Source organism: Pristiophorus japonicus, chromosome 11, assembly GCF_044704955.1.
Source record: "Pristiophorus japonicus isolate sPriJap1 chromosome 11, sPriJap1.hap1, whole genome shotgun sequence".
In the NCBI taxonomy this organism is placed as follows: domain Eukaryota; kingdom Metazoa; phylum Chordata; class Chondrichthyes; family Pristiophoridae; genus Pristiophorus; species Pristiophorus japonicus.
Genome location: NC_091987.1, coordinates 89,809,449 through 89,819,103, shown reverse-complemented (window position 1 = coordinate 89,819,103; position 9,655 = coordinate 89,809,449). Strand labels below are relative to the sequence as shown.

The 9,655-nt window shown below is 47.5% G+C and overlaps 1 protein-coding gene across 1 annotated transcript in view; it reads right to left on the bottom strand.

Annotated features, from left to right (window-relative positions):
* Window positions 1-8,168, bottom strand: part of sft2d2a (SFT2 domain containing 2a) — a 56,796-nt gene extending 48,628 nt beyond the window's left edge. Inside the window, exon 1 of the mRNA XM_070893716.1 lies at window positions 8,054-8,168. Within this exon, the coding sequence (XP_070749817.1) occupies window positions 8,054-8,119 (66 nt within the window). The 5' untranslated portion in view covers window positions 8,120-8,168. The remainder of the gene's footprint in view (window positions 1-8,053) is intronic.
* Between the last annotated feature and the right edge of the window lie 1,487 nt (window positions 8,169-9,655).

The window sequence follows — 9,655 nt, the reverse complement described above, 5'->3', positions numbered from 1 at the left end:
GGAGAGAGAGGGCGGGGAGGGGGGGAGAGAGAGGGCGGGGAGGGGGGAGAGAGAGGGCGGGGAGGGGGGAGAGTTAAAGCGTGTGTGGGTGTGCTGTCTGGTTGTGGTGGGAGTAGGCAAGATATTTGAGGAATAAGAAGAATTGAGAGCAAAATTACTTTGTTTACAACGAGATTTTGGGACAAAAATAATTATTTGCATGGAAGGTATGGAGGAGGCGAAACAGCACGATGGAGGGGGAGGAGGCGTTTGGCGAGAGCAGTGAAGTAGGAGAGGAAGTCACAATGGGAGGACGAAAACTGGCTCAGAGATTCTCTGATGAAGCAAATGCTTCCCTCCTGGAGGAGGTGGAGTCACGCTGAGGTCAACTGACCTGGGGTTGCCGTGGGAAGCCCACCCCAAAGATTTACCCGAAAATTTGGACCGACATAGCTGAGGTGGTCTCGTCGGTGACGCACAAAGTGCGTGAGGGCAACCAGTGCCGCAAGTGCTGGAACGACCTTGTCGAATCCGCCAGAGTAAGTATTACATTTATTGAGTTACTTGTATATTTATAATTGGAATTGTAAGTGTAATGGGTGAATAAATTCAGATCTGACGTACTGCACTTAGACCGGGAATGTTTTACTCAAAGCCTATGTTTACGGTGTACGTCTTTAGGTTAATAATGCTAATAATTATAACATCTATCGGTTATGTGTTGTATCATTTTCTGTGACAGTACCTAGGAATGATCTTCTGCCATGTCATGCTGTTAACTTTTGTCGAAGAAACTTTCAAAGAATAGAGCCGAGCAGCGGCGCACGGGCAGCGGTCGACCAGTCATCAGTGAGCTGACCGACCGAGGAGTGGTCACTGGCACTAGTGGGGAGCCACTCCCGGTCGGCCACGCAAGCAGCAGCAGCAGAACCTGATGTGATGCCACGTGAGTAAAGTACACACCATTGTGTGATGTAAAGTCAATAGATGCCACACCCACTCATATCCGAACAATATATGATAGATGATTGATGAACGTGTTATCTAATTAATGATGGCCTCATGAAAATCTTGTAATGCAGAATTTGGTTATGTTCATGAAGTGTGATGTCTGTGATCATTTTGATAGCAGTGGTGCTTTTGTCGTGCATATGCTGTGTGCAGCGTTTGAATCACCCTGTGATCCTAGCACCCCACTTCTCCTCTAATAACCTAATTTATGTTTTGTCGCTCAGCCAGCAGCGCAGTCCCAGGCAACACCACCGAGGCAAGGTGTGGATCCGGCGGCAGCCTCGGCGGGGATCGTCATTCTGATAGTGAGGAGCCCCGAATCTCGCCCTTGGAGCTGCAGGGTGCTTTCTCTACTGATGACCGTGCGGACTTTGCAGCGACAAGCTCCATCATCTATACAACCCAATGACATATAGTACTCCTGCAGCCATGTCCTCCTCCACCGTGGAGGTAGTGGGCCCAAGCACTTTGCTGCATGCCGGCGCCGACCCTGCGGAGGTTGGTTCGCGCAGCAGGACTGCTCCACGAGCGGCAGATCTAAGCAGGGACATGGTTAATTTGTCCAGGAGGAGTGCTGAAATAGGTCAGCAGATCCTCCAGACACTCCATGTCCGCCACCATGACAGAGTACGTGCACGGATAGCGGAGGCCCTGGAGGTGATAGCCAGGTACATTGGTGTCACAGGGCTACCAGTGGTCCCGGAACGTGGCACTGAACCCCAAGGTGCCGCACCCCCCTTGCCAATGACATATGCAAGCCAGGAGGAAGTTCTTGCTTCTGGCTTGGAGGCCGTTCCCTCCTCGGGGCCGTCCTCTCCAGTATCCGGCCAACCAGCGGATCTGTCTTCATCCCCCCCCCCCCCCCCCCAATGGAGCAGCGCCTGAGGAGCACTTTGGCAAGGCAGCTTGGAGTCGGGAGGGGAAGGGGTAGAGGTGGGGAGGAGAAGCGGGGGGAAAGGAAAGTGAGGTTCTCGTCGTCCTCTTCAGTCTGCCACCTCGTTGGGCACACATTGCTCTTCAATAAACCTTCTGCCATCTTTAGACTGCAGCATGTGCATAGTCATCAAGACAGGCTGAGGAATTACAAGCCCCATTACAATTACTATCAGTATTAGACCTATTGTTCACAAACAATAAATTTACTTACTAAAACAAATAAAAGAAATTAAAATCGTCCACAGTATGATAAGATGTTTGTTCGGATGTTCAAATCACCTTAAAATAACTCCAGATTACATCAAAACTCCCCAGAATTGAAGTCTTTATTATGAAAACTCCTCCAAATTATAACATGGTGTCCATACCGCTGGGTTTAGTTCAGGAGAGAGCAACTTTTTCTCAGCGTTTGTTTCGGCGAGCGATATTTTCGGCGATGTGTGGTCAAGATGCCGAAAGTAACGCTCAACGATATTATGGGCATTAGTTTCCATTTTCTGATTTTTACGGCAGGAAAAAGTGGGCGGGCGGTATTAATTCTCGGCGTTAACTAAATGCCGAAAGTCACACTGGGCGATAAGTGAGCGATAAATGGGCGTTACTTTCCATTTTTTTGCGAAATGGGCAGTATACCTCATCTCAGCATTAAAATGGACATTAAGTGGGCGGTAGTGATGCAAAACTAATGGAAAGTCTAGCCCATAGACTATTAATTACATAGAATATCTTGGACATGTTATTGAAAAGGGAGAATGGTAAAGTGCATCATCTAGAATTCTAAAAGACTGATGTCAAAGTGCTTCCTTCATAAATGCCAGGACATTTGGGCAGAGTATTGGACATCCCAATATATTGTACTGGCATTTGTTCCAACAAGGCGGCAGACTATGGTTAGACAAAGGCATTGAGGATCTTCTGGCACTACTTTTGCTTTACATGGCCTAGCAGTCACGAATGCTTAAATAGAGAAAAAACTAAAATAAATTGGATTTGAGGGAGCCCGTGAACCTGTGCCTATAGATGACCTACTGCAGGTGGGGAAAGCAACTTTAGAAGAACAATGAGCTTTCATTAGAATCATTTTTGAACACCCGAGACCAAAAACCCCTCAGAAATAAAACCGCCACAGGGAAGGTGACAGTAGACAACAGGAATGCAAAAGACAATAGGAACAAGCTAGAACTAGATCATGACTCTGATAACGGTGAACACAAACATCAACTCAGGAAAGCTGCACATCAAGGAGGAAGAGAATTTGACTGCACAGTTCTAAAATCATATGAAACAGAACAAAAACAGAGCCACAGAACACAAAATCAGTATCCAACTTGGGATCTGTAAGAAGTTTAAAGACTTCATTCTTTCTGACATTAAACCACAATGCCACTATTGTATAAGACGTTCACATCCACAAACACAATATTCAAAACAAAAATACCACAGAAGGCTGAGCAGAGGCCTAGATACAAAAGAAAACTCACCACCCAGAGCAAACTGAACCACAAAAAAGACTGATCAAGGCAAAATCTTTTTTAATGCCAAGATGCAATGTATGCTCACAGGTTTGAGTGGCTTAGCCAGTCACGTGATAATCACAAGACTCAATAAAACCCCATGGGTCTAGGTCATCCACGGTGAGGTATGCAGTTCTGAGCCTAGTGGATGAACTGGTTATGTGTAGTCTGATTAGGTAGAGCTGCGAGGAGGATGCTATGAGGCTGCAGAGTGACTTGGATAGGTTAGGTGAGTGGGCAAATGCATGGCAGATGAAGTATAATGTGGATAAATGTGAGGTTATCCATTTTGGTGGTAAAAACAGAGAGACAGACTATTATCTGAATGGTGACAGATTAGGAAAAGGGGAGGTGCAACGAGACCTGGGTGTCATGGTACATCAGTCATTGAAGGTTGGCATGCAGGTACAGCAGGTGGTTAAGAAAGCAAATGGCATGTTGGCCTTCATAGTGAGGGGATTTGAGTACAAGGGCAGGGAGGTGTTGCTACAGTTGTACAGGGCCTTGGTGAGGCCACACCTGGAGTATTGTGTACAGTTTTGGTCTCCTAACTTGAGGAAGGACATTCTTGCTATTGAGGGAGTGCAGTGAAGATTCACCAGACTGATTCCCGGGATGGTGGGACTGACCTATCAAGAAAGACTGGATCAACTGGGCTTGTATTCACTGGAGTTCAGAAGAATGAGAGGGGACCTCATAGAAACATTTAAAATTCTGACGGGTTGAGACAGGTTAGATGCAGGAAGAATGTTCTACCACAGAAAGTAGTTGAGGCCAATTCACTAAATATATTCAAAAGGGAGTTAGGTGAAGTCCTTACTACTAGGGGGATCAAGGGGTATGGCGAGAAAGCAGGAAGGGGGTACTGAAGTTGCATGTTCAGCCATGAACTTATTGAATGGCAGTGCAGGCTAGAAGGGCTGAATGGCCTACTCCTGCACCTATTTTCTATGTTTCTATGATTGTTAAATGTTTGTTAATAATTCAACTTATTCTTAATAATAATGTGTTGCTAAGAATTCTTAAGCAAAGAACCCATGAAGCAAATACATTACACAAGGAAGTAACAAGTAACAATGTACACATTTATAATACAACCCTGACCTTTTGATGTACCACTATAAATTATTCACACATTTGATCAGTACCAAAATTGATAGTTATATTTGAATAAAAACATTACCAGTAGAGAAATTACGTAAGCATCTATAACTACTGTGCAGTATATTAAATTCCACAAATCGAACATTTAGTATGAATCACAAGCTTGTCTATATTTGTATAAAACTTTTGAAAACTAAAGAACTTAAAGGAAAATTGAATGGTACATAAATTATATGTAGCGAAGGTCACACAGACGTACAGAAAGTTAAAAGGATGAACAAAAGATTTCAGTGGTAGGTGTTCTATGATTCAGTGTTCGGCTTTGAAATTCACCCCATTTAAACTGTAAACTGGTTTTGAAGACCAGAAGTAATACTGAACTACCGTGCATGGACAGGATTTGTATGTGTGCAGTTGTTACAAAGCTCTATCTGCAACTTTACTCAGCCGGCCAAAGAGCTTGCTAACAGTCGAGGATTTTTCTCACCACTTTTAAACTCGCGTTCACTGCAGAAAGGCAAGTTCAACAAGTAGACTGAGTCTATGAACTGAAACCTGCACGCCTTATATATGCTATGTAGATTTGTGCAGCACGGAACCAGAAATGAGCCCCGAGTAAGGTATAGTACACCAGACATCACACAGGGTGCCAACCAATCTCGTCATCTGTGTAAGGCAGTAAATATCGAGTCGCCAGGGCAAAGTGTTATAAGTAAGAAATTACATAGAAGCAGTAAGACACAACAGGAAACAAAGCACAATACAAAAACAGAATTATTCCATCGGAGTTTAAAAGTAATCCTTTCTAGAACAGATTTCTGGCGCACTTGTCTAACAACAAGGGCTTTTGGACCAAATAAAATTTTTGAAATGTGTTATTTGCATTTGAATGAATCAACACTGTCTCCCTATGAAGCTGTTCCATAGATTTACCACTCACTCAAATAATGTTTGCGCAAATTCATTTTGAATTTACCTCCACCCCCTTCAACCGCACACTTTGTCCTCAGTTTCCACTGTTCTGGACAAGCTAAAACAGCATGTCATGGTCTTCATTATCTAGACCCTTTAGAATCCTAAAAACAGCAATCATATAGCCACTCAACCTTCTCTTTTCCAGTAGTAATTTGTCCAATTTATATAATTGCTTTTCAATTATAATTTCATTTATAGTTCATTGTTGTTTCTTCCGTAACATAGTATAAACAGTAAATGTTACCAATTCAATTGATTATGTACTGTAACTCATAAGTAATGCATATGATATATGTAATATACCAAGCCAGTAGGATGTCCCCCCATAGTCAGGTGTCTCCCAGATTGGTATGAAGCCCAAATCCCTACAAGAATAAATGAAATTGCCCTACAATAGAATCACCCCATTGTCAGTGACGTCAATAGACTGGTCTCAAGTCAAGGAGGCGTGATATAATGAATCACAGATTTGGTGAGGAAATTTGACATTCAAAAAAATGATTATGTACCAGATATATTAATGTCCAATGGACAGTACTTTGAACTAAAAGTTCTCCCTGTGCTTCTCTCCTCCTTCAAGGAAACATAAATCACATTCCACTACTGTTATTCTCTCTCCTCTATGTATTCCCAGCCACTGACTCCATCCCCCTCACTGGCCATTGATTGAGGCTGAACCACTTTTTGCAACCTTGGCGTCCTACTTTATCCTGAGCTGAGTTTCCAACCTCATATCGTTTCCATCACCAAGTCAACCTACTTCCATCTGTGTAATATTGCCAAACTCCATCCCTGCCCCAGTCCATTCTTTGTTACCTCCAAACTTCCGATGCTTTCCTGCCCAACCACTCAGCTTCCACCCTCCGTAAATGTCAGCTCTTCCAAAACTCTGCTGCCCGAACCTTAACTTGCACCACGTCCCATTCACCCATCACCACTGAGCTCGCTGATCTACATTGGCTCCCAATCCAGCAATGTCTCAAATTTAAAATTCTCAACTTTGTATTCAAATCCCTCTATGGCCTCACCCCACCTCATCTCTAACCTCCTCCAACCTACAATCCTCCAGAATCTCTGCGATCCTCCAATTCTGACTACTTGCGAATCTCTAATTTCCATTGCTCCATTATTGCCGGCCACACCTTGGCCCTCCCTAACCTCTGGGCTTCCCTCACTATACCTCTATGCCTCTCTTTCCTCCTTGAAAACACTCCTGAAAACCTAGCTCTTTAGACCAAGCTTTAAGTCACCTGTCCAAATATCACTTAAAGTGGTTCGGTGTCAAATTTTGGCTGATAACCACTCTGTTACATTGGGACATTTATAAAAAGGTGCTATCTAAAATGAAAGTTGTTATTCTATTCCAATCTATTAATTGTCATTTTCTGGCTGTTCCTCTACAGTTAGTTAATAAGCACCAAACCTGATATTTCACAATTACAGTGAAAGGCTCAAAGGCAGATTCCTCACTGCAACTCTAGTATCAGAGATAAACAACACGGTTGGGAAGCAGTATGCAACACACCTGAGCTCCGGCACCGATCCCAGCTCTGCACACACCCTTGTCCTGTCTTTACCCAGAGCTTTAACCAACTTTGTCCCCACATTCCTAATGTCCTGCCCCATGTGTCGACCACCAGCCTAGCCTCCCTCAGGGTGAGTGTACCACCGGCCTAGCCTCCCTCAGGGTGAGTGTACCGCCGGCCTAGCCTCCCTCAGGGTGAGTGTACCACCGGCCTAGCCTCCCTCAGGGTGAGTGTACCGCCGGCCTAGCCTCCCTCAGGGTGAGTGTACCGCCGGCCTAGCCTCCCTCGCCCTCCCTCAGGGTGAGTGTAGCACCGGCCTTGCCTCCCTCAGGGTGAGTGTACCGCCGGCCTAGCCTCCCTCGCCCTCCCTCAGGGTGAGTGTACCGCCGGCCTAGCCTCCCTCAGGGTGAGTGTACCGCCAGCCTAGCCTCCCTCAGGGTGAGTGTACCACCGGCCTAGCCTCCCTCAGGGTGAGTGTACCGCCGGCCTAGCCTCCCTCAGGGTGAGTGTACCGCCGGCCTAGCCTCCCTCGCCCTCCCTCAGGGTGAGTGTACCACCGGCCTTGCCTCCCTCAGGGTGAGTGTACCGCCGGCCTAGCCTCCCTCAGGGTGAGTGTACCACCGGCCTTGCCTCCCTCAGGGTGAGTGTACCGCCGGCCTAGCCTCCCTCAGGGTGAGTGTACCGCCGGCCTAGCCTCCCTCAGGGTGAGTGTACCGCCGGCCTAGCCTCCCTCGCCCTCCCTCAGGGTGAGTGTACCGCCGGCCTAGCCTCCCTCAGGGTGAGTGTACCGCCAGCCTAGCCTCCCTCAGGGTGAGTGTACCACCGGCCTAGCCTCCCTCAGGGTGAGTGTACCGCCGGCCTAGCCTCCCTCAGGGTGAGTGTACCGCCGGCCTAGCCTCCCTCGCCCTCCCTCAGGGTGAGTGTACCACCGGCCTTGCCTCCCTCAGGGTGAGTGTACCACCGGCCGATCCTCACTCACAGCCCCCTCCCTGTATCCCCGGGCCTCACCTCGTTCAGAGTACTGCTATCCTCCGCCGAGTCGCTCCCGCTGAGCACTTTCTTCAGCTTGTCCATCTTCAGCCCGGGCCTCAGCGACACACGCCCCTTCCCCACTGCGCAACGCTACCGACACCAGCGCATGCGTACAGCGGTTACTGATGCAGACAGCGCCCTCCGCAGGACAGGGCAATTATTGACTCTGCCTCTCATGGAATCATCCATCATCATCATCATCATCATAGGCAGTCCCTCGGAATCGAGGAAGACTTGCTTCCACTCTTAAAGTGAGTTCCTTGCTGGCTGAACAGTCCAATGCATGTGCCACAGACCCGGTCACAGGTGGGGCAGACATTCGTTGGGGGAAGTGGGGTGGGGGTGGGACTGATTTGCCGCACGTTCCTTCCGCTGCCTGCGCCTGACCTCTTCACGCTCGCGGCGTTGAGATTCGAAGAGCTCAGCGCCCTCCCAGATGCACTTTCTCCACCTAGGCGCTCTTCGGCCAGGGACTCCCAAGTGTCAGTGGTGATGTTGCACTTTACCAGGGAGGGTTTGAGGGTGTACTTGTAACGTTTCCGCTGCCCACCTTTGGCTCGTTTGCCGTGAAGGAGCTCTGCATAGAGCAATTGCTTAGAGAACCTCGTGTCTGGCATGCAAATTATGTGGCCTGCCCAGCGAAGCTGATCGAGTGTGGTCAGTGCTTCAATGCTGGGGATGTTAGCCTGGGCGAGGACACTGATGTTGGTCGCGATGTTGGAAGCATGGGCCTTACGTTTAACATCCATAAGACAAAGGACTTCCACCAGCCTGTCCTCGCTGCACAGCACTGCCTCCCAGTCATCAAGATACACGGCGCGGCCCTCGACAACGTGGACCACTTCCCTTACCTCGGGAGCCGTTTATCAACAAAGGCAGACATTGATGCGGAGATTCAACACTGCCTCCAATGCGCCAGTGCAGCCTTTGGCCGCCTGAGGAAAAGAGTGTTTGAAGACCAGGCCCTCAAATCTACCACCAAGCTCATGGTCTACAGGGCTGTAGTAATACCTGCCCTCCTGTATGGATCAGAGGCATGGATGATGTACAGAAGACACCTCAAGTCGCTGGAGAAATATCACCAATGATGTCTCTGCAAGATCCTGCAAATCCTCTGGGAGGACAGGTGCACCAACATCATGGAATCATAGAGTGGTTACAACAACTTGTATTTAGGTAGCGCCTTTAACGTAGCGAAACGTCCCAAGGTGCTTCATAGGAGTATTATGAGATAAAACACTTGATACCAAGCCGCACAAGTAGAAATTATTGCAGGTAAGAGGTAGGTTTTAAGGAGCGTCTTGAAGGAAGAAAGAGAAGTAGAGAGGCAGAGAGGTTCAGAGCTTGGGGCCGAGGCAACAAAAGGCACGGAACAAGGCCATTTGGCCTGTCAAGTCCCTGCCGACTCTCAGGTGGTCCCACTCCCATGCCCTTTCCCCATAGCCTTGCTAAGATTTTCCTTTCAGATACTTATCCAACTCTCTTTTGAAAGATAAGATTGAGTCTGCCTCCACCACCCTTTCAGGCAATGCATTCCAGAACCCAAACACTTGTTGCGTAAAAAAGTTTTTTCTTATG